This window comes from Hemibagrus wyckioides, linkage group LG29 (assembly GCF_019097595.1).
Source record: "Hemibagrus wyckioides isolate EC202008001 linkage group LG29, SWU_Hwy_1.0, whole genome shotgun sequence".
In the NCBI taxonomy this organism is placed as follows: domain Eukaryota; kingdom Metazoa; phylum Chordata; class Actinopteri; order Siluriformes; family Bagridae; genus Hemibagrus; species Hemibagrus wyckioides.
In genome coordinates, this window is record NC_080738.1 from 3,188,271 (window position 1) to 3,212,336 (window position 24,066).

The window sequence follows — 24,066 nt, forward strand, 5'->3', positions numbered from 1 at the left end:
ATACTTAGCGATGACCTCTAGGTATTCTAAATTATAATAATAATGCTCTATGCATTGTGATACCCGACTTCATTCATCTGAATGAAAATTCTTGACTATTAATAACTTTTGACTGCAGGCTAATCACGTTTTAGCTAGCATAAATCCGTTTATAGGGAACACAAAGACTCGATCGTGAACCTTAAACAAATCTGTTAAGAATATCAACTTTTACCTCAGATGTGTTGATAAAATAGAAGGAAGTAACATTACACTGTAGCTACACTTAGAATTAGCTAAAAATCTTCTAAATCGATCTTTGCGCTGTTTGTTATGTACGTTTTAAATGAAAATGAGACTGTTATCCTGCCTGATAGTTGCTATTTCCTCAGCTGTATCACATAAATGAAGTTTTGGTCTTATTTACACAGAGCAGTGATCAGATTTTAGAGTAATATATGCATGTACTGAACTGAAATAAAATCTTTTAAGCAGGATTCCAATTTCCTCAGACTACAACAGTGATTTCTGAGTAAAGATCTTTTAATGTACAGAAGTGTTCAGGCTTCTCACTATATAAAATATCCTCATGTAACTATACAAATTGAGTATATGGAGATTCTGATTCTGATCATATGCAGCTTTTATGTATTCGTTTCTATGACCTTCACAATAAATGCAGTGATGTTTTTTGTCAATTGTTATAGCCAGCTGGTTTATTGAATTATTTTATTATTCGGTAGTCGGTAAAATAAATCTGATTGTAGTGTGATTTAAATGTGTTATTGGATAGAATTATGGAAGGGAAATTTTTTTTGGCAATATTTTATATAGTAAATATTCTCATTTACAAAATCACAGGAAGTCAAGGACATCAGGCACGTTGTGTGAGCCTCGTTAAATAAAGCGTAAGGAAAAAATGTGAAAGGAAAAAAATGATAATAGAAGGCAAAGAAGAAGAGAAAAGGACAGAGTGAAAGAAAGAAAAAATACCTAGAGCAAAATGTAGAGTGCCTGCTTTACACGAGTGCAAACGAGCCCCCTATTGAGTTTGTCCTTGCAAATACACACACACATACACACACACACACACACACAATTAAATGATCAGGTGGTTCCCACTTGTCCCTACTATTAAAGAGTGAATACACTTTTGGGAACAGAAGCTCCTGGAGCTCTTCAGAGAGACATTAGGCTTTAATGAGCGGCTGCTTTAACCTCGGAGCTTCACATACACACTGAAGGTTTCATTAAAGAAGCAAAGGAGCCTCAACAGACTCTGACCTTTGACCTCTCGTGCAATAGAGAGGTGCCGAGGAGCTGCAGCACCTTTAACGTGTTAATGAACCTTTCTGTACACACAAAAGGGTGGAAAGTTTAGTTTAAGAGACGGAAAGAAAATAAAAGGAACAGAGGATGTTAAGCTAATTTAATAATTACACAAACACACACACACACATTATATATATATATATATATATATATATATATATATATATAAGGGTGCCAATAATTTTGAAAGCAATAAAAAATGTATTTAAGAAGATCCAGATACAGTGATGAAATAAGACTGTAAGATATTTTTAAGCTTGTCTGTTGCATATGTAATTTTTTTATAGTAATAAAATAGTAAATTTGAGGAGAGATTAGAGAACTTATCGGTCTTAAATGTTAAAAAGAATTAGAACTCAGCAGATACTACGATACTAAAAATCGTCCAGCGTCAGCGATTTATCGCCCTGGTCTGAATAAAAAGTGACTATGAGACCGATGTGTTTCAGAGTCGCACACCAGGTCCCAGCAACCGTTGCTACAGCGACTCATCCCGCTCCTGGAGACGCTGGACTGTGTTGCCATCCCCAAATCCTTTAAGCTGTGGACATCCTGCATAAAGCGTGAATCGGGCGTTTATGAGATGTGTGTGCACCCGCTGACCCGGGGCACAGGAGGACTATTGGACGTAAGCCTGTTATAGCTCGAGTCAGTTTGAGTACAAGAGTCAGGAGCTCGAGGTCTCCGCGGTCGTGTGTCGTTTGTTGGCAGGAAGGGAGCTTCATGAAGTGGGAAAGATTGCCGTCTCGGGTTTGTTTGGTCAGCGATAGGGAAAGTGACCGTTTGGGCTGTATAACACCTCAGCCATTCTGAATTCTTCATTCTGATTGGTTGGTGGTTAGACAGGAGCTCCGTCTCTAATTCAAGGTCGTACTAACGTGCTCCTTCTACCAAAACACTTGACCGTTTCCATAGTAACAACTATGTAATCAACTACAAATAACATAGTGACTAGTATAGAGTTTCTGCCATGCCTTTAAGCTGATCTATTAGATCTTTTTTCCCTAATAAATACTTTTATTTTATTTAAGGAATACAATTTCATCTCATCTAAAAAGGGTTTCAAAAACAATGGACAATATGAATTTTCTGCAAGTCCATACCTTGACCACTCTATACCTTATACCTATACCTAATATTTCACGCATGGACCTACCAGTTCGAATCCCGGGTTCGAACAGGCGGAGGCCTTTCTGTGTGGAGTTAGCATGTTCTCCCCGTGCCTGTGTGGGTTTACTCCGGGGTACTCCGGTTTCCTCCCACAGGTTGATTGGTAATTCTAAATTGCTCATAGGAGTGAGTGTGTGTGGTTGTCTGTCTATATGTGTGGCCCTGTGATGGACTGGTGACCTGTCCAGGGTGTACCCTTTCCTTTCGCCCAATGTGTGCTGGGATAGACTCCAGCAGATCCCTGTGACCCTAATTAGGAATAAAGTGGGTATAGAAAATGAATGGATGGATGGATGGATGCATGGACCTACCAGTCTTGTTATATACAACACAAAGCAAACACCAATCACACACATCTTGCCTATCTTGTGTCTATCACATTTCTTGTCCAGCTAATTAAACATGTAGCAATTTCAAACAACATTAAACCCCCTGATGAGCTCCAGCTGCTCTTCGGATGTCCGGCTGTTGTCGTGATTGTTGTCATGATCCACATCTCAAAGTGGATACCAGTAATCTGGGGAGTTTAGAAGGCTTGCACTCAAAACAGAGCTTTCGGTAGGTTTGAAGGTGACATGAGAGGGTTTTTATCATTCAGTCACTAAGAGATCCGATCAATGGTAGTACAAAATCATGCTCTAGAGTAAGCATGTGACTAGAACAAAGTGGTTCATTTAGCTGAGAAAATAGTTTGTTTAGCTGTGAGTGAGAGATGTGAAAAGGTGCGTATGTCCGAAACATACCTTATAATACCTCTCTCCCTCTCTCCCTCCCTTTCTCTCACTCACAAGATGTACATCTTCTCCTGCTGCATGGCATGATTATATATATATATATATATATATATATATGTATGTATGTATGTATACACAAAACCCGTGGATAAATTTTGGACCGTATAAATGGACTGTAAACAGCGACGTCACGTGAGCTTTAATTTTTAACTTCTACTTTTCAAAATGAGTCAAATATATTGTAGATAATAATTAATACAATAAAAAAATACAAATATAAAAATAATTTTAAAAAGCGCGTTTGCATTATAAAATGAATACATTAAATAATACATATATATATATATATATATATTTAAAAATTATATATATATATATATATATATATATATATATATATATATATATATATATATATATTTACAATAATAATTTCCCGAGATACCGTTCTTTTTTATTCTGAATTTTTTATTATCATTCTTGAATCTTAGATAGATAGATAGATAGATAGATAGATAGATAGATAGATAGATAGATAGATAGATAGATAGATAGATAGATAGAGCTAAAGGAAACTACTCACAGCACAGCTCTCCATCGCCATCTTCTGACCCCCAGCATACACTTTATCTATAATGATGTGACATTTATACACGACACTCGACCCTAACCTTTCTCATCTGAGGGGACATTTTAAAAATGTAAATATATAAATATATTACAACACTCAGAAATGCATTATGTTTATCAGCAGTAAAACATAAAGAACACTGCTCATACTCTAATATATAGAGACATAAAAAGTACTGACTAAAGTATTTTTTTTCTTTTCAGCAGGTACATTATCTTTCCACAACTTTCCTCCTTCCCTAGAAATAATTGAAATCTACCTAAATACGGACAAGGACACACATGTCCATGTAACGTACACCATTTTTACTAACTGACTTAAATATGTGTCATAAATATTAGGTTACACTATATTCATTTTAATTATGTTCATCATGTAGTGATCGAGAGTGATGGCAATCCCGCTTCCGGTGTGTGTTTAATCCACTCCGGGTTTTCCTGTCTGACCTTAACAGAGTTATAATCCCTGCATGGCGTCCGATATCCACGCGCCTCGGTCATGTGCACTGTGCGTAATTACGCACGAGACTCGGGAGACTTCTGGGTGAAGTAACCGGCGTGGAGAAAAAAAGTTTGACCCCTTTGTAGCTCTACATGCATCCTCGAACTCCAGTCATAATTCTAAAAATTCAAAAGCTTTAAAGGTGCACGTGAATGAGAAAGGACATTTTAGCAATAGCAGTGCCACGCGCAGCCTTCATGTCTCATGTTTATATATTTTTTTTAAATATAAATTGTTCTTCTCTTTATTTAGGCACGAAATCATCCGTGTTTCTAGGCTTTTCTTCTTTAAGGCTCTAAAATGTCAAGTCATGAAACAATTCATTTAAAAACAATGCTAATGTGAATGATTTGATGGGACCTCATTAGCGCAAAGATGAAATAAATAATATAAAGCGGTGTGTGTTGAATTCGTCCTTTGTGCTGCTTCATAAATAAACGAGTAAATAAACAAATAAATAAATATTGTACATGTCATTTGTGTTTGAATATATATAATGGGTACGTTTTTAATAATGCGTATTATTATTATTATTATTATTATTATTATTAGGAAAAAACTTTGTCCTTCCAAAAAAAAAAAGGTGAATTTGTCCTTTAAACGTCCCTCAATATCAGAGCATGGCGTTTGCCTCGCGCCCTCTGACCCGGGATATTTATTTACGCATCATTTTCCGTTCGATGGCGCGCGCGTCCATCACCTGCTCTTCTCGCGATAGGTGCGCGGCTATATGAGGGGCGCACAGGCCCGCGTGCTCGTCCATTTGGAGGGTCCATCGGCGTGTTGAGAGTTGTGAGTTCGCGCACGGAACAGAAACACACACACACACACACACCGGCACCATGGCTGAGGGAGTCGTCAGCTTCTTGAAGGATTTCCTGGCAGGTGGAGTGGCCGCGGCTATCTCCAAAACAGCCGTGGCACCCATCGAGAGGGTCAAACTGCTGCTGCAGGTATCTTACTGTGTGTGTGTGTGTGTGTGTGTGTGTGTGTGTGTGTGTGCGTGCAATTTATTCAATTCATTTTTAAAATAATAAACATCAATCCGTTATTATTCTGTGTCACGCAGAAAGTGTGGTCTTGAAAAGCTTTAGAAATCTACCATAATTGTTTTTATTAACTGACACATTATATTAATTTGTGTCCACTTTAAAAGGTTCTTTGGTTTATCCCTGGAAAGGAAGCTTTAAAATTCAACACATTAACCCTTTGACAGAGGTTTAGACATCTGGAACTGATTACCATTACTGTGTACATGACACATAATTCAATATTTTAACACAGGTTCATTGATCTGTATTTGCATGAGGCTGTAGCACAGTACTTTTGCACTTCCTGTAAAAAGACCTATCTGTCTTGTCTTTCCTGGAATTTGTCTCTTCCAGGCTAGGGGTCATGGTCCTAAAGGATCATTCCACCAACCTTAGTTTTCACCTTGCAGATTGTCTCTAATCTTTAGAATACGACTGGTACTCATGGTACTTGTTATTATGGTATAAATTTTTATACCAGGCTTTGTGCATGGTGTGCAAGGGAAGGTGATTAAAGGTTTCTGCAAAAAGGTTCGCTGTCATTTTGGATATTGCAAGAAGTCTGAAAATTAGCCGACACATTAATCAGATTTCTATCGGTCACGGTACTTGAGTTATTAACAAGCAAGTCGTAGACATGGTGTTGGTAAAAACGTGGTTGCATAAAGTGACAATACTTGGGGTGAGTTTAGTCCTAAAAATAGCTTGGGGTTTGCAACCCAATCCCCAACCCCTCACATGGCTGTAATCCTCAGTGCGGGCGGTGCATGTGGTCAGACTAATCTTTCCAATAAGAAAGGTAAAATATCTAAACTGGAGCCAAGTTCAATGAACAACTGAGAGATGATGGAAAGCGAGGAACTCAACTGTCCATGGCAGGTTAACTATATACGTCAAAGGTCACATATTTGAGGATTCAGCTGAGGGAAGATTATTACTCAACCATAGGTTCTGAACCATCCAGTCAACCAACTCTGGGCCTCCTGTGCCATCTAGGTAGAATTCCCCACAAACCTGGTGTAGTCTGTTTTTCCTGCTTCAGCACATCCAGTCCACCGAATTATGTAACTGATTGAACAAAGTCAAATTTAATAAGATCCGACAGCTGAGACGCATATGTCTGAGAAGGTGTAAATTATACTATGAGCCTCTACTAACAACAAATGCTCCTCCTCCAGGTCCAGCATGCCAGCAAACAGATCACTGCCGAGATGCAGTACAAAGGCATCATCGACTGCGTGGTGAGGATTCCCAAGGAGCAGGGCTTCCTCAGTTTCTGGCGTGGAAACCTGGCCAATGTGATCCGGTACTTCCCGACTCAGGCTCTCAACTTTGCCTTCAAGGACAAGTACAAGAAGCTGTTCCTTGGCGGTGTCGACAAGCACACCCAGTTCTGGCGCTACTTTGCCGGCAATCTGGCATCAGGTGGTGCTGCCGGTGCCACATCACTCTGCTTCGTGTACCCACTGGATTTCGCTAGGACCCGTCTGGCTGCTGATATTGGCAAAGGGGCCGCTGAGAGAGAGTTTACCGGCCTGGGCAACTGTCTTGCCAAGATCTTTAAGTCAGATGGCATCAGGGGGCTCTACCTCGGCTTCAACGTGTCTGTCCAGGGCATCATTATCTACAGAGCCGCCTACTTCGGTATCTACGACACCGCTAAAGGTAAAAAACAGATTGATTTTTGATTACTTCATCAAGGAATAAAAACCTTGGCAAATGATAAAACGCAAATTTGTTGAACGTGAACTTGTAGGCATGCTGCCAGACCCCAAGAACACACACATCATCATCAGCTGGATGATTGCCCAGACCGTCACTGCCGTGGCTGGTATCATTTCCTATCCCTTTGACACTGTCAGACGTCGTATGATGATGCAGTCAGGACGCAAAGGAGGTAAGCAGAGTTTACTCGTTACACACACTACAATAAGATCTGTGATCACAATATCCCCTGCTGCACACACTGGACTTTTGGTTCTGCAGCAAGGACAAAAGGTCCAAGACCAAAATTGTGATGATTCATAACAAACACCTTCAAAATACACATCTGTTCTCATTTCCTTCCCCAGCCGACATCATGTACAAGGGCACAGTGGACTGCTGGAAGAAGATCATCAAGGATGAGGGACCTAGAGCTTTCTTCAAGGGTGCCTGGTCGAATGTGCTGAGAGGCATGGGTGGAGCTTTTGTGCTTGTCCTCTATGACGAGATCAAGAAGTTCACATAAAATGTTAAATCCTTCAGGTCCATCTTAGCAGAAAGGAGACCCTCAGTGCTGTGAATGTCTTAAATCAGGCTAGATGTGTGCGAGAGTGTGCCGAGTGTCTGAGAGTCGAGAGGAACTACTTTATTGTCCGCTCCTAAACCTGTGTAAATATATTTAATCCCAACCCCACCCACATCTCTGATTACGACTGTCCTCTCAGGTCTGATTATTCTCGGTATGCAAAGATTGTTTTGGTTCGTTTATAATATTTGTTCCATTTAGAAAAAAACAAAACACGAGCACCTCTGGGGCCGGGGGAGCCCTGTTAATGAAAGATTCATGTGCCTGTACACCGGAAAAGTGTTCTTTTAATAAAAATAAACTTGAAAATACCCATTAAGTGTTGTCTAAACCTTTCTTTTCCTCCTGTTCCTGTATTCTTTTTCTTCATTTCTTCAAATTTACTTGATTGTTGTCTTTACATTACACATATACATTACTGAAAAGTGAAATTCTTTCTTCGCATATCCCATCATGCATTGGGGTCAAGAGTGCAGGGTCAGCCATGATGCAGCGCCCCTGGAGCAGGGTGAGTTGGGGGTCTTGCTCAAGGGTCCAATGGTGGTAGCTTGGCAGTGCCTATCCAAAATTAATATTTAAGGGTTCCAGTGGGAGATAACCCAAACTACCCTATATGCTCAAAAGTATAGCTACAAAACCATTCATGAGGTAAGTCCTGGTCAGGTGAGGAAGCCTGTGTTGTGGGACTCTGTCCAGACCAGACCAATTCTTCCACTTTAACCTTGGTAAACCTTTGTGCACAGGGGCATTGTCAGGCAGAAACAGGTCTGGGCCTCTTATTTCCATTTCTGGCATTTGGCAGATGCTCTTATCCAGAGTGACTTACAATTTATCTTAGACCCTTGCTCAGGGGCCCAGCTTGGTGGGCCTAGGATTTGACCACACAACCTTCCGATCAGTAGTCTAACATGTTAATTTGGCAGGAGTGGGGCAAGAGATTAAGGTTCTGGGTTGTTGTTCGGAAGATGAGGGTTCAAGCCCTAAAATCACCAAGCTCCACCGTTGGGCAAATGAGCAAAGCCCTTAACCCTCTCTACTCCAGGGGCTCTGACCCCAACTTCCTCAGCTGAGATAAGCCAAGAAAGGAATTCCACTGTGCTGTAATGTATGTGCGGCGATAATAAAGGCTTAGTGCCTTCAGTTCTTCTTCTTTTTAACCACATCCCCACAGTGCAATAGTAAACAAAGACAATACTGTGCTTCCAACTTTGTGGCAAAAGTTTGGACAAAAACTACATGCGAGTGATGGTCAGCTGTCTACAAACCATGTAGTGTATACAGTAAGATGCATTCCCTCAGGATAACACTGACAAGACAATGCACAGAGAAAACAATTTCCATTCCAGCTATATTAGTACACTATAGATGTAAAGAAAAATAATGTGTAAACATCCTTTCAGCCTTGAAGTCATTAAATTTGCACTACTGTGAATGTTAGACGATCAGATTTTTAAGTATGGGCTAGCTTCACCCTCGCTTTGAGTTAAATAATGCTGTCAACAGGGATTACAGAAAAACATAATGAGGGTCACGGGTCATGAAGACAATACAGTAAAACACAGGTTGTTGACATGTCTCTCTCACGGCATGCCTGCCATAACAATGCTTGTGTGCAGAGGTTAATAAGCACCAGAAGGTCAGGACTGTCTGTATTGTGGCCGTCCATAGTAACAGGTCAGTAACTAGTGTTAGTATCACCGTGTGTGCATGTGTGGTATCAACCGTCATACAACATACAAGTAAATTTAATACTTTTATTCCAACAAACAGATTTGACAATATCAAATATATAATATATACTTATATATAATTTAAATCTACTGATCTTTAAACTTACACATAAGATGAAATGCTCTAACTACAGTAAACAGTAAAGGCTAAGCATTTGTCTTCAGTAGGTTAATCAATCATTTAAGCCTACTAATATTTCAGGCACAAAGAAAGCAAGCATACGTGGATAAGCATCGACTACGAAGCTCTGAGAGAAGCCTAAGAGAGATCCATTAAAGTTCTCTAAAGTTACCAAGTGCAATGTCCAGCTGCAAAATGAACACCAGATCCAGCAAAATAAGGCTCAAACCTTCTCCAATCAAAAAATCTATAAATGGCTGCTGTAGATTGTCATGTGCGTATACAATGAGAATAGGAAAAGTCTCTGACGTGTTTCAGGGGTTCAATTGGCTAGTTTATTCGAAGCCTAAGTTTATAAAATAAATCTAAGATTCAAAATGTCATATAGTGGTAAAGAGAGTGTGATATGTCATATCCAGGGGTCCAGAGAGACCATTCATTATTATTTTTCAATGATCGATCACCATGTTGGACAATAAACCTCATAGATTTTGTGTTCTATAGCTCATTTTAATGAATGGCCTCTACAGACACCTGGACATTTGACTAGTTATGAACATTTTGGATAAAGGCAACATGGTGGCAAACTGCTGCTTACCAGGGTGCAGCTTTTTTACATATTCTCTAATATTTTATGGGTGACAGGTTTAAGACACGGGTTTACGTGCAAAGATCAAGTTTATCATCGTGTTCCCTTCTCTACCAACCACTTCTACTAACCTATAACTAGCCAATCACCTGGTCATGAAGGCTTTAATGTTGTCCTACTTACAACATTAAAGTGGTCCATCAGAAACTCGGCTTCTCACAACCCGGATCTGAGGTGCTGCATTGCGGGAAGCATTCGAGCGGTTTTGCATGTGATGAGAGCTGAGGTTCGGATCAGGACCAGGCCGGACGGGGAGGTGTGGTTCTGGTGGGTTTTGCAGTTTCAGGTCTGGTTCTGTGAGGACTGGTGGAAGTGCAGGTTCTGGAGGTTCTTCCTGTGGAGTGTAACAAAGTTGACGGGTATTTGTTTATAACTATTGATTTCGACTGCTCATCACAGACTGTGTGTGTGTGTGTGTGTGTGTACCTGATGCAGGTCTGATGAGAGGTGTAGGTATTCCGAGGTATCCGGCTTGGCGCTGGTAGTCTGTTAGCTGTTCTAATCGAGTCATTCCTGGAGTCGGCTTTACTGACTCCAAACGCTTTACAAAGGCCTAGGGTATGCAAACACACACACACACACACACACACACACAGACTCATTCTCAGATAATAATGACTACCATGATCTACTAGGACTTTCAGTGTAACAAAATATCATTAAGATTACAGTAATAAAAGGAATATTCAAATATTAACAGGTTTTTAGTAATCTTTGGTGAATTCTGGTGGTACAAGAGGAATAAAACACTTCAGGACACCAATAACACCACTGCATGAATGACTTGTTTCATACTAATCCCTTTGCTGTTGCTTTATCAGGCATTATAAAACAGTCCACACCTCCAAACACTGACTTTGTACGACCGAGAGTTCACCAAGTGCTAGAACAGAATGAAAGGTTGCTTGGGACCCATTGAAGGTATAAATAACCAGGGCGCCGGGATCAGAATGTCAGCGGCACTCATGCCTCCTATAGCCTTTGGAAACCCTACAGTAAGCAGAAGCCAAAGAGAAGCGCGTCACTGGAAATAGAGCATAGACCGAAGGCCAGCATTATGGAGCTGTACCAGATTTGGAAAGATCTGGCAACCCTCTAGGGTTTAAGGAAGAGAGTGTTCAGTCAGTGAGGTTTACAGAGAATGGAGAGAGAGAGAGAGAGAGAGAGAGAGAACAGGAGAAATAATGAATCAAAGGAAAATAACATGACAGTGTGTGTGTGTGTGTGTGTGAGAGAGAGAGAGAGAGAGAGGGAGAAGGAAAGGAAAAAAAACACCACCAGTGGGATTGTGTTACTCCACTGTGCTAAGAATAGAGGGATAGAGAAAGAGCAAGAGGGAGGAAAAGTGACGGAGACGGAAGGAGAGAGAGAGAGGAACAATTTGTCCCAACCTCATGAACTATAACAAAGTTCACAACACTCATTTAGTTGGACCCTGAGGTTAAAAGAGACGACTTCACAGATTCTGAACATTCTGGCACCCGGGCGGAAGTCTGATGATTTTATAGTTACTGCTATTATTCAGAAACGATATCGCAATCATTTCCACAGGCGGTCCTCGCGAAGGAGGCGTGGCCACCGTGCCTGTCAGTACTAGAAGAGGTGTGGCCTGCTAATTCCTCAGATAGAGCTCCAGAACTGCGCTGGAACATGGAACATGAAACATGGTATCATATCCGTTTCAATTCAAATATGTATTCTATACATCAGATCACTCGTTTTTTCCGTCTATCCGAGCTACAGAACAAAGGGAGATCAGATATATTTGAATAAAAGTATTCCAGATCAAGTACCTGTGACAACTGTATTAGTTTAGAATTTTTTTTAATAATTAAAGTAATATACTGATATTCCTTTTTACTTTCCATTTCATCATTATTAAATTAATTAATTAATTTATTTTTTACAATTTTTTGTGTATACTTCAGATCTGGAAGAACAAATTTGCCAAGTAAAAAATCTTTATTTAATCTGATCGAGTCAGATTCCTACAGCAGGACACTTCCACCTGTCTCTGCCTGTCTGACTGTGTATGTGTCTGACACACACACACACACACACACACACACACACACACACCCAAACCACTTTCATTCAGCAGCTGCTACAATAGACATCTTCCATGACCTTATTATTATAATGGGTTTTTTTTCGTGTCCTAATTATAACAGTTACAAGCAAAAAAAGATCGCTGAGAATCTGAGCAGTTGAGCTAAGGAGCCATCTAGTGGTCAGAAAAATTATAGACATCCCCCCTCCCACCACCTGTACATCAAAAATAAATAAATAAACAAAGAAATTATATTATTACCTGCCTACTAATCCCGTCTATTATTACTATTACTATATATTTCTATTTTTTAGGGCGATCATATCAATGTTATCGATGAACAACATGATACCATATGGGTTTGTAGGGAGTTTGGGAATAAGGACAAAAGTTTCTTTACACTGGGAAGGCAGGGTACTGGGAACACTCAAAATAGGATAAAAAAAAAAAAAAAAGTAAAAAATTTGGAATCTTTTCAGAAAGAACTAAACTGACCAGGTTCTCTCGTTGGATACGCTGTTGCTCACGCTGCCTGTTGAGGGCGCTGTGATAAAGGCGGAGGGGCGGTGCAGAGGATCGGTGGGTGGAGCGAGAGGAGGTACGAGTGGAGGAGCGCGAGAGCTCGCGGATGAGTCGCTGGTTCTCTCGATCGATGCGTCGCACCTCGTCGCTGGTGAAGGAGTAGTTCTTACGGCGCCGGCTTGCACTGCTCCTGCCGCTGATGATGGAGGCGCTGTCAATCCGCCTGCCTGCGGCCAGCACAGACGAGAACAAAACATGGATTAGTTATACGAAGATGATCTTTTATTATTATTTTGATCTTCCCATGGAACTGTGACACCTACCAGATCGTTCCTCTCCATCCGTATTCACATCCCGCTGCTGTCCATCAACAGAGGTGTCAGTATGTGGAGCAGGTAAGGTTGAGTCAGTGGAAGTGGGCAGAGCTAGGTCGAACGACGGTTGGGGACTAGCGTCCGGGGAGGAAAGAGGTGTAACGTCTGTCACCGTATCATCTGAATCTGCCGCTTCTGAGGTTTTCGGTCTTTGCTTGCGGTTGGCTGATCCCGGTCGTGGCTGTCGCCCTGGGGATGAGGTGGACTGAGTGCTAGAGGGCTTGGCCAAAGGGGTGGGGCTTCTGTCTCCACTGCTGGATGATGATGAATAGCCATGGCTCCGGTTGCGGAATTTGCCAGTGGACTTTTTGGCAGGTTCATCGCACTGGTATCCGTCATCCTCGTTTTTAAAAACGGCATCGTCTTCCTCGGCCTCAGAGGAGGAGGAGGAGCAGATGCTGGACGAGTCGTCCGATTGGCTGCCACGACTTGATCCGGACACGTCAGAACGAGGGAGCGGCGAGGATTTCCTGGATGAGTTGTCGGAGTCGTCTTTTCCACACGCCGCCTCGTCTTTTTTAACGCCATCCTTCTGTTCAGGAGGACCCTCTCTGTTTTCCGTTCCCTCATGTTCTCTCTCTTCTTTTCTGATTTCGACGTCCTCCTTACATTCAGAGCCATCCTTCACAATCAACCCGCTCTGAACCTCAAGTCCGGACATCTCTTTCTCCAAAGTTTCCACTCCACACTCCTCCTTTTCTCTCCGGCTTTCATTTTGGTTGGGAAGCTTCTGGTTAGTGATTTCTCTCTCCTCCTTCTCCTGGTGAACGGGTTTTTCTGGCTTGGTGCCGCTCACATCGCAGTCGCTGTCGAAGAACGAGTGATCCACCTCTCCTTCCAGTTCCTTCGGGCTGTACATCATTAGCTTCGTTTCCTTCTTCCCCCCTAGGTGAGCACTCTGTCACTGTCTACAGAGATGAGAAAGGGCAGAGGAGAATTACACAAATAACCACTCTTTACAACCACGGTGAGCAGAAACGCAATAGACGATGCTGTCGAACCCTGAGGCGGACGGGCTACAACAGCAGAAGACAGTGGGCGTGGCATCACCAAAACTGGACAGAAGATCAGAAGACATTTTCCAACCTTTAGAAAAGCTTGATTTTTGTTATATTAGTACAATAAAATCTGGAAATCTGGATTCTATGAATACGCATGCCCCGCCCCCTCTGCTCAGATGACCTGTTTCCCTCATTTGCATATTAGAACCTGATTGGTGCTTCTATTTTATAGCGTAACTGTTTTGCTTGTCATTAAACATTCTTTTTTTTTTGACGCAAATTGTTTTCGAATTTTATTTATTTTTATTCGTATGCGAGTATCTGACACTCAAACCACGCATTATCGTAAAGTTTGGGATAAAGCAAGGCTTTTTCGAGACTTAAATGGAGCAAGGACGAGGAAAGGAGACGATGACGTCACAGGATCATGAAAATTCTGGGTTAGACAAGCTGGGAAGAAGAAAGGGCTTGATGCCCTGGAGGAAACCTGACGGAATGGTTTCTACCACACAGTCAGTTAAATATTAAACCGCCTGAGGTCTCCAACAACACCGCTAAAGCCAAACACTTCACTATCTGTCCCTCAAGAAAAGCGACCCGACCTCGGATTTACAAACAAACTGGAAATAAATGTTTACTGCGGCACGAATCACGCCAACGCTGACTGAAGCCGCGTCCCAAATCACACTAAAAGTCTCACACGAAGTGCCAAACACACCCCATTTCACACGGCAGGTAGGGCGCCTACACAGGGAGCACGCACTTACTTGGGCTTCGTCCACGTTTTAGCAGGACAGCTAACGCTAACCATGCCGAAACCTTACCTTTAAAGCTGAAACTCGTGCAAATGAACCCTGAGCTTCGGAGAGGAAACACAACAACACACCATTTCCACCGGTTCCCCTGTGTGTGTGTGTGTGTGTGAGAGAGAGAGACTCGGAGTGAAAACGCCGCTAAACGACACAGTGACAGATTGCTAAGTAGCGGATACTGAGTGGGTTTCCCTAGCGACGGTAACTACGCAAACGTCACTTCCGCAACCTGGACGCCGGGTTCGCTTAATACGGGTTCTGTGTTGAAGCAGCCAGCAGAGGGCGCTGCATAAAAAAATAAACAACCAGCCTCGGAAAAAGATATAGATATTTTATACATTTTTATTTAAATGATCTTAACCCCTTGTCACGCTCATAATATAACAAATTACAGAAGTAAAGAATAATACAATTCATGTTGTTATAGTAAAATCCGTGGCATTATAATTTACCGCTGATTACATTTTTAATATTTATTCACGGCTTTCTGACTAATCGTAATTCCCAGTTGGTTCCCAATCGCTGAGGTATAATCGATAATAGAAACTTTCCATGCTGGATTAGGTTAACCTAGCTCTTACACTTGACATTTACTTTTACATTAGTGATGTGTCGTTCGCGAAGGAGTCGGCTCTAAGAGCCGATTCTTTGTAGCGAACGAGAAAAGCCGAATCGCGACGGGAAGAGCCGAATCTTCTTCAGCCGCTCCTGCTCAGCTCTATGGATGAATCCATGCAGGCAGGGGCGGGACTTTATTTTGATGGGCACAATGTGCGCCCAATCACATGCGAGGACAGGCTAGGCTCATACCATTATGTGAAAGAAGGAAGGGGGAGGAAGACGCGACAGAGACAGAGAGAGAGAGAGAGAGAGAGAGAGAGAGAGAGTTAAATGCAAGAAAGAAGCAGCATCTAGAGACTGCAGAATTTGTAAAATAAAAAATGAGGGTCAGCAACAAACCTGTGTGTATTTTGTAACGAGAAAGAAAATGCATAAAAACAACTAAATGAATAGATTACATTTGGTACAGTCGTAAGAACCGGCTCTTCTAAGGGAGCCGAGTCAAAAGAGCCGACTCTTTGAAAAGAGCCGGACCTCCCATCACTAATTGACACTCTGACTCGCTCATTTGAATCGCGACGTGTCGTGTGACGTCATCGCAACTCGCATCCGAGTCATTGCACATAAATATCACAATAACAATCCGGTGCATGTGATTTCACCGATTCAGGTAGTTTTCTGGTTTAAAGAAAAGCAAAAAAAAAAAAAAAAAAAAAAATCGCATTTCATATTTCACTTTATTAAAGCTGAGAAGAAATCAGCAACAGTTACATGTTAAGAGTTCTGGGTACTGAAGGGTCTGATAGAGATGAACAGACAACAAGGAGGAAAAATAAAAACACAGGTGTTGATGCACCTATAAATAAACCTGTCCTCTCAGATTAACACTGTGTGTCGGCTCCGCGGCTCGGATTCTCAGATGATTTTTGGCGTTTGGGGAAGGCAGAGGTTGTAGTAGGCGTTCTGATCCCAGAATTCAGGTCCCTTCCATCCACACCATCCCTACACACACACACACACACACACACACACAGAGCAGCAAAGATTTGTTAGCTGTCTGTGACATGAAGGCATACACACACATCATTGTGTAAATACTGTTTTATTACAGCACATGCATTTGTAAAACAATATGTGTGTGTGTGTGTGTACGAGTGTGTTTTATTTGCGTTATATATAAAGTTATAGAGTGTTTTAAAGATAAAAGGAAGGTTATCGTGAAACTGTCAGTAGAGGTGATGCTGTTTCCGGTTATTGGTACAAGCGCATGGTTTCCTGTGTTATCATTCTCAAGGTCACACACACAGCTCGAGCACAAAGACTGAAGGCAGGGAAAGTTTTTAGTGTGGGTTGTGTTTTTTTTTTCTTTCTTTCTTTTTTCTTCTTCTCTGCCCATCCCACACACACACACACACACACACACACACACACACACACACACACAGATATCGAGAACACGGTCTCAGGAAGCCAGTAACTAACCTGCTACCACACAGCCAGAACTGAGAGGCTTAACCGAGTTTGAGACTCGACTCGAGGAATCAATCTGATAATCTGTTAAAAAAACGTCGTGATGTTTCCTTTGTATGGATCAGCGAACGAGGATTTGAATGCAGGTGATATCTGACTGACAGGACTGAAGGGGTTAGTTTTTGAAAAGGAAGTGTGTTTACAGGATGTGTGTACAGGACGCAAGATGGTTTTTTTTACTGTTAAATGGTGAAGATGAATTCGGCCGTCTCTGAAGTCTATAATGATCTCAGAAACTACACTGATCTATAAGTTCCTCAAGAGCTATTGTTTTCTGTTGTACTAAGGATATTATCAACATTTACATTATTTACTGTGATCCAGTGTCACGTAAATGAGGACGAGGTTCCCTTCTGAGCCTGGTTCCTCTCAGGGTTTCTTCCTCATATCGTCTCAGAGAGCTTTTCCCTCACCACCTTCACCTCAGGCTTGCTCATTAGAGAAAAACAGTAGCTTTAAATTTTTCTATACTTCTGGAGAGCTGCTTTGAGACAATGTCCAAAGTTAAAAAGCGATAAACAAATGGTATACGTCGATGTATTCAGGAAGTGACATCACGTCCACGAGTCGTTAATAAAAATGAGTAAAAAAATAATAATATTATTGATAATGAACCAAAGTCACAAAGACGACGAATTGAGTAGAACAAGGCAACACAAAGGAGCTAGGTTAAACAAAAAAAAAAAAAAAAAACGAAGTTAAATAAATAAATAAATAAATAAATAAATAGATAAATAAATAAATAAAATGGCCAATTGTAAACAAAAAAAATAGTATTACACTATGTAATAAACCAAAACAAGACAAAATGAAATCTAACTAGACGTCATTATAGACGTATACATTCTCTGTGTTGAAGAATAACCAGGTCAGTTAACCAAAATAATTTAACAAACAATAAAAACATGAGCGTATAAAGAAAATTGCTCTAAAGAAAAACAGACGAAAGCAACAACACTGACCTCAAACGAATAATGTTCTCGAATCTGTAATGATCTAAATTCATCATTTTTAATCAGACAGAATTTGTCTCTCAGCCCACAGACTCTGCGTGCTGATTGGCTGGCTGTGTTGTCAGTCATACTCTACCTTATCCGTGATGGTCTGTAGGTCCTCCCCTCCTGTGTAGTGTGGATCCAGGATGAGGAAACGGATCTGCCCGCTGGTCTCGCTCCAGGCCACGCCGAGGATAGTGTGCGCCAGGACGCCCCCTCCTGGTACAGACAAAAAAATGACTATGTACATATGTGTTGAGTTAGACAACAAGCAGCTCAAATGGCTCCTCAGACCAAGTGGTTTCTTTCAGTTCCCCCCGGGTTTCTGTTTATCTCATGTCTTATACGAATACTTAGTAAATATATCCGGAAGGTTACAGATCACTGCCGCTTCCTAATGCATTAACGTTAATGACTCACCGATCATGATGGGTGTGCCCTCGGTCTGGAAGTGAGTGGCCAGCTCTCGGCCTTTGGAACCCAGCTCAGATCCACGACTGCATCAAGAGAAGAAAACGGCTTTTGAACTGTGGTTAAACCGTGATTATAGGTTTTGATCATTGTTTATATGTATGATACACGTGTTGAGTGACATCATCATCATCATCATCATCATCATCTCTGGGTTAAAAAAAAAAAAAAAAGTGGGCAGGGCTTCCGTTATATCTGCTCTGGCAAACTGGCTCGTGTGACTAGACGTCTTTAGCTCAGGACAGAGGTTCAATATAAATCCTAGCAAAAATAGTTCCTGGTTGCCTAGCAACAATGTTCTCGGAACATTTAACAGAAAAATCCATGCGTCTGAGAAATCTACATTTTCCTGCATGTGTTAGCTGCTAGCGTGACGTGCTCCAAAAAGATAAATGTAAAATGTACACGCTAAAGCCTAGGGATAGTCAGTCTAATGTGTAGTGATGTCATCTGATGATGTTTGTGATTGGTTGATTTAATGAAACTGTGGCTCCTCCCTCATGTAGTAGGGACGTCCCTCACCATCAGAGTAAAGCAACAGTAAGTGCAAATTGTCCTCTGTGGTAGATATAATAAAGATGTGACTAAACACACACACACACACCTCACAAACAGGATCTTCGAGTTGACCCCCAGCAGCTGGTTGAGAACAGCCTGCACCTCGATTGAGCCGATCCACTGACGAGAACCCAAGAAGGAAGGTTCCTTATCACCTACGTCCACCAGAGCCTGAACACACACACACACAATAAATGAATAAACAATCCACCAGACACACACTGTCATTGTCCAGACTCATTGAGAAAACCAGTGTGTATGTAATGTGTGTACCTGCTGTATCTGCTTGTGTGTGGGGACGCTTCTCTCAGTGTAGCCCTGCTGCTGGAACCAGGAGCAGATGGTCTGCAGCGAGCGGTAGGCGCAGCCCCAGCCGTTATCGTCCACGCGGTCCTGCATGTAGTGATGATAGCTGTACACTCCTCGCACCACGAACAGCTGGAGGACAAATAAATGGTTAAGAGGGAGCGTTATTGTTTGTCTGTCTGTCTGTCTGTCTACGGTCAGTCCACTAATACACACCTTGCCGTCCTCTATGCTGGGAGCGCTGAGGTGTGTGTGAGGATTGCGCAGGTAGCCATCTTTATACGCCTCGCCCGGGAAGTGGAAGGCGTTGGCTCGCCGGAAATACGGACGGTCACTGGGCAAGTCGTGCTTCCTGTGCAGCTCCTGTGGACAGTTTATGTGCATTTGCAGGATTGTATCACGTTATACTACATAGGGAAATGTACAAAATAGACACAATAAGGGATCAAATAACTTGCTATATACAAAAGACCTTCAATAGAGAAAATAAACAAAGCAAATCGACCCACTCCACACAAAATCAAGACAAAAACAACACACTTTGAACAGAAAAACAAAGGAAAAGATAACAAAACAGATCTAATAAACAAAAAAAAACAAGGCGAAAGTATGAAAAATTATTAAATAGGGGGGAAAAGCCTTTAGATGTGGACCAGAGTGTGTCCATGTGTGTGTGTGTCTTGCCTCTCTGACAGACAGCAGCTGATCGTCCGTAACTCCTGCAGGATAAATAACAGTGAGCAGGCGCTCGGACGCCGGTAGTGAAAAGTGAAAAGGCTGAGGTACAGGCAGAGTTCTGTCCTTCCTGTATCTGAGCACCGTTTGCTCCATGTCTGAGAGCTGAGCACGCAGCGCCTCCACCAGGCCTGAACACACACTACAGGACAGACAGAAATATCAGCATCAGAGCAAATAGTATTCAGTGCCGATACAAACACCTAATCTTATCCACTCACGAGCCGAGCATATCATGGCCGCCTGCGTCGATCACGCAGTCCATACAGAGAGGCATCATCACAAACTGCTGCTTGTTCGTCACTCTACACAGACTCAATGCACCGCTGTGTTCTGACTCCGTGACCTCCATCAGGAGCTTCAGGTTCACCAAAATCTGCAAAACACATCAACATGTTGAAACATTTCAATGATTCTGGCATGTCAGAGTTCCTGGAAAGGAAACTTTCTATAGTTCCTCTTAGTGCTCTGGGACGGAGATGGAAGGAGATTGAGACGTGTACTCACAGGACCGGCATCTTTTTTATCCCTTCTTTTCGAGGACTTCCGGTTCGCCCCATCTTCCAGCCTGTCAAACACAATGCGACGCTGAATAACACAACAGCTTCGACGCTGTAACAAAATCATCACAGGACTTTAAACCCATAAGACCCGACACTGTGGCCTCACTCTATGTGCTGCTGGATGTCTCTGCACGGCGTTTCCTCCCTCACACTCTCCAGGGAGGAGTGAAAAGTCTTGTTAGGCCACAGCAGGATGGGGCTGTTACACACCATGAACACCAGACTCTCTGACGATATTCTGGAGCGGAGAGCCTGGAAGGCTTTGGAGATGGAGCTCTGTCCGTGGGCTTCTAAAGAAATACAGCAGTGCATGTTGTTCAAGGCATCATTATTAATCATAATGCATTATATTATAGTGTGTGTGTGTGTGTTCGAAGGCAACTTTACCATTGGAGCCGCCAAGCTGGCAAAAAAACTCCAAAACTCCTTTTAGACGAAAAATAAAGTCACTGTTCTCTGTCAGGACCTGATAAGGGGACACAGACACAGCTGGAGTTACTGTCACAGCTGGGGAAAAGGAAGGGTTTCCTACAGCAAGGAGGCAGCATCTCAAACGACTCCTTAGTGAACATAATCTCCCCTACATAGTGCGCATGCGCGGTTAACTTTAAACCCTGTATAGTGTACTTATCTAGGCGGCAACGAGCCATTTGTAATGCGGCCTCGAGAACAGCGCTAATTTCAAAAGTTACGCAGACCTTCATTCGCAAAACGTATCACTTTGCTCTAATATGTGTATTAGACGTTTATAAACAGTGACGAATTTCCGTCAAAATCCATGTTACATACCATTTTATTGAGCTGAAAAATCTAGCACTAGCGCAGCAAGCGTCATCAGGAAGCCGCCATTACGGTTGACGTAGCACGACAGAACGGCGACAGCTTCATCCGGGTTAGCGAGCCAGTCATGAATATTCATTAAGTAGAACGCAGCGCGGACTGTGATTGGCTGAGGCAACAGGCGAAAAGACGGCACGACTGTCTGATGTGGAAAAACACGATAAAAATAATCATTTAAAATCGCTTTTCTTTTGAGAGTTTTCATGAATTTTATGGAATTATAAACAAAATTTACAGCTTTTACTAGAGTAATAAAGCAAGACTGTAAAGTTACAACATTCTTTTAGTTCAGAAGTGTATAAAATAAGAGGCCTATATGGAGCTTTTATCAATATTTTTATAGACATATAATTTAAAGAATTAAAGACAACAGGATGTGAATAATTTACTCTTTTTAAACCACAATTATTCAATTATTTTACATTCTTTTAATTATTATTTATTAATTTTTTAAATGTTATTTTTATCCACTTAGTTTTCAGTTCTGTTTTCAGTCACGTTATCGCAGATATCAACAAAAACTCATTCTCTGTCTTGAAGACCAAAAGCACTGACACTGGAGACCTTACATAAATGTTAAATAAATATCACCACCATGTTGTCTGAAATGTGATTATAGTCGGAACAAACACGAGATTTATTCTCTTTTAATCCATAAAACAAAAATACAAACAATCTGGCAGGATTTTAAGCTTTATTTTCTTCTCTATTTTGTGTCATACTCTGATCCATACACAGCTCTAAACTCTGTGACCTGATTCTCTTCTTCGTCCAGCTCGGATAGTCGTGCTCTGGTCTGATCCTCTTCAGAAGACGACCCGTAGACAGTGTCCCGTTTCCCCCAGCTGCTGGCTTTCGGAGCGACGTCCATCTGCAGGTTCTTTTCCCGAACACAGACAGCGCTGAGGCGAGAGCGGAGTCTGATTTTATGTTTTCATAATGAGAAATGAACCTCTGCACCGGGAGGGTGAAGGTGTGAGGATCGTTCAGGACTTTGTCTCGGACCGAGTCGAACACCTGTATCAGTTCCTCCACTAGAAGGCTCGCTGTTTTAAGAACAATAAAAATTTGTGAGGATTCCAGCATTGGATAGGTATAATCGAGTGTCTGAACTTTCTGCTTGACTTTAGATGCCTTGTTTAGGATCACATGACCTTAAAACAGTGTTGCTTTTCATTCAGTCTAAAGTCAAGCTACGACACATCGTGCCTTCTTATCCTACTGAATAAACGTATTTGTAAACGGACTTGTTTGGGAAAACATTTGTATCACATGTTTCTCTGAAAATGTGTGTCAAGTTCAGCTCTTTTTGAGCTTTGCCATTTATGGAGTTCAGTGGGCGTGGCTAAATACAAATCAGCTGTGCTGTAAAAACACTAGAAATAAATTTTTAGATATTTCTCTACTTGCACTTACAGTAATTATCTTATTACTTACGTGTACCAGCAGAGGTTTGTGAAGTGTGGGTACCAATCTCTCCATTTGTAGCTCTGCCCACATCTGTTTACACATCACAGTAACCCAGTCAATCTATGCAGTCTTGGTTGTTTTCAGTTAATTCACTCAGTAATCGTTGTATAAATGACTGTATACCTGCATTACTGGTGTCAGGTTTGATTATTCCGTCTAAAAGATAAAAACATTCACACAATATTACAAAATAGACTCAGAATAAAACCCTAGATAGGACACAGATATCAGCATTATGTGGAAATACTTCATCATTCACTAGTTGGAGATGATTTAAACCTGTCAGCGTTGTAAGACGGCTCCCCCTAGTGGTTATTATTCATTTAATCTCCACAATGAAGTATAAACTGTTTTCTTCGGCTAAGACACAGATCAGTTCGTTCTGTCAGTGATCTGTTTCTGTCTGAAATATAGATCAAGATGTAAAGTGAAACTGAGGTGCTGTGATGTGATTTCTGCATAATTAACCAGGAAAAGTGATTTTTTCTCAGTAAATTGAACGAACTTACATGTAAGAGATGAAAGGCTGGAATTACTGAGGTCCTGCTTGGGCTCCTTGCTGCCGACCAAGTCCTCAGGAGTGCTCTTCCCTAATTAAAACACATTTTATTATATAAACACATAACTACAATGAGCCGTGACATCTTCAACTAGGTTACATTTCAGAGTTGTGATGTGGTAAGTGCCTCCGATCCTATCTTACTGACTTTGGTAAAGCGTGATTTAACATTTCAGTCCAATCCTCGTGCATCAAATATGGACAAAGACCCCACCCCCTATGATCAAGTCAGCTAAAGCTGAGTAAAGCTAGTTGAAGCCAGACCGGAAAATCAGCAGAGAAGTATTTCAAGTATTTTTCCAAGGATCCGCTCACAGAATTCCTGGACCCCCGCCACAACTTTCTAGATGACGACGGAGACAAACTTTAGCTAGCTGACTGAAAGACAGGCCAGAGTATTCAGAAGTCAGATAACAGAATGCACAAGTAAACACTAACAGTGCTATACAAATAAACACACACTGGGAGCTACCAGAATGTATAAGTCTTTTCCATTAGCAAAGATTTGTTTTTGCTAGCTTACAGCTAGCTCACGGCGATGGGCACCCTGA

General features: G+C 41.6%; 3 protein-coding genes and 1 long non-coding RNA gene across 4 annotated transcripts; 1 reads left to right on the forward strand and 3 right to left on the reverse strand.

Moving 5' to 3' along the window:
- Nucleotides 1–5,096: 5,096 nt before the first annotated feature.
- slc25a4 (solute carrier family 25 member 4) lies at nt 5,097–7,983 on the forward strand. The gene is made up of 4 exons (XM_058384153.1): nt 5,097–5,300; nt 6,557–7,043; nt 7,135–7,275; nt 7,451–7,983. Exons 1-4 carry the CDS (start codon nt 5,190–5,192, stop codon nt 7,606–7,608), a joined length of 897 nt encoding a protein of 298 aa, XP_058240136.1. The 5' UTR covers nt 5,097–5,189; the 3' UTR covers nt 7,609–7,983.
- A 1,425-nt stretch (nt 7,984–9,408) lies between these two features.
- cfap97 (cilia and flagella associated protein 97) lies at nt 9,409–16,068 on the reverse strand. Its single transcript, XM_058385044.1, has 5 exons — nt 14,940–16,068; nt 13,064–14,022; nt 12,714–12,967; nt 10,595–10,721; nt 9,409–10,502 (listed from the first exon to the last, which is right to left on the reverse strand). Exons 2-5 carry the CDS (start codon nt 13,974–13,976, stop codon nt 10,402–10,404), a joined length of 1,395 nt encoding a protein of 464 aa, XP_058241027.1. The 5' UTR covers nt 13,977–14,022; nt 14,940–16,068; the 3' UTR covers nt 9,409–10,401.
- Nucleotides 16,069–16,211: 143 nt separating this feature from the next.
- ufsp2 (ufm1-specific peptidase 2) lies at nt 16,212–21,566 on the reverse strand. Its single transcript, XM_058385043.1, has 12 exons — nt 21,436–21,566; nt 21,034–21,112; nt 20,753–20,936; nt 20,591–20,651; nt 20,305–20,459; nt 20,033–20,225; nt 19,565–19,711; nt 19,316–19,480; nt 19,089–19,213; nt 18,434–18,510; nt 18,108–18,232; nt 16,212–16,490 (listed from the first exon to the last, which is right to left on the reverse strand). Exons 1-12 carry the CDS (start codon nt 21,436–21,438, stop codon nt 16,404–16,406), a joined length of 1,401 nt encoding a protein of 466 aa, XP_058241026.1. The 5' UTR covers nt 21,439–21,566; the 3' UTR covers nt 16,212–16,403.
- Nucleotides 21,567–21,995: 429 nt separating this feature from the next.
- LOC131349501 (uncharacterized) lies at nt 21,996–23,719 on the reverse strand. The gene is made up of 4 exons (XR_009204078.1): nt 23,466–23,719; nt 23,080–23,112; nt 22,924–22,986; nt 21,996–22,532 (listed from the first exon to the last, which is right to left on the reverse strand). It is a non-coding gene; the product is annotated as an uncharacterized LOC131349501 (long non-coding RNA).
- Between the last annotated feature and the right edge of the window lie 347 nt (nt 23,720–24,066).

Excerpts from the sequence above, each read along its gene's own strand:
- ufsp2 (XM_058385043.1), bottom strand. Across the intron at positions 19,712-20,032 it reads AGCTGCTGTCTGTCAGAGAG|GAGCTGCACAGGAAGCACGA; the intron begins GCAAGACACACA and ends AACTGTCCACAG. Across the intron at positions 18,511-19,088 it reads TCGAAGATCCTGTTTGTGAG|TCGTGGATCTGAGCTGGGTT; the intron begins GTGTGTGTGTGT and ends CTCTTGATGCAG.
- slc25a4 (XM_058384153.1), top strand. The coding sequence starts at position 5,190 with ATGGCTGAGGGAGTCGTCAGCTTCTTGAAGGATTTCCTGGCAGGTGGA. Across the intron at positions 7,044-7,134 it reads TATCTACGACACCGCTAAAG|GCATGCTGCCAGACCCCAAG; the intron begins GTAAAAAACAGA and ends GTGAACTTGTAG. Across the intron at positions 7,276-7,450 it reads GCAGTCAGGACGCAAAGGAG|CCGACATCATGTACAAGGGC; the intron begins GTAAGCAGAGTT and ends TTCCTTCCCCAG.
- cfap97 (XM_058385044.1), bottom strand. The coding sequence starts at position 13,976 with ATGATGTACAGCCCGAAGGAACTGGAAGGAGAGGTGGATCACTCGTTC. Across the intron at positions 12,968-13,063 it reads GGATGGAGAGGAACGATCTG|GCAGGCGGATTGACAGCGCC; the intron begins GTAGGTGTCACA and ends TGCTGGCCGCAG. Across the intron at positions 10,503-10,594 it reads TCTCATCAGACCTGCATCAG|GAAGAACCTCCAGAACCTGC; the intron begins GTACACACACAC and ends TACACTCCACAG.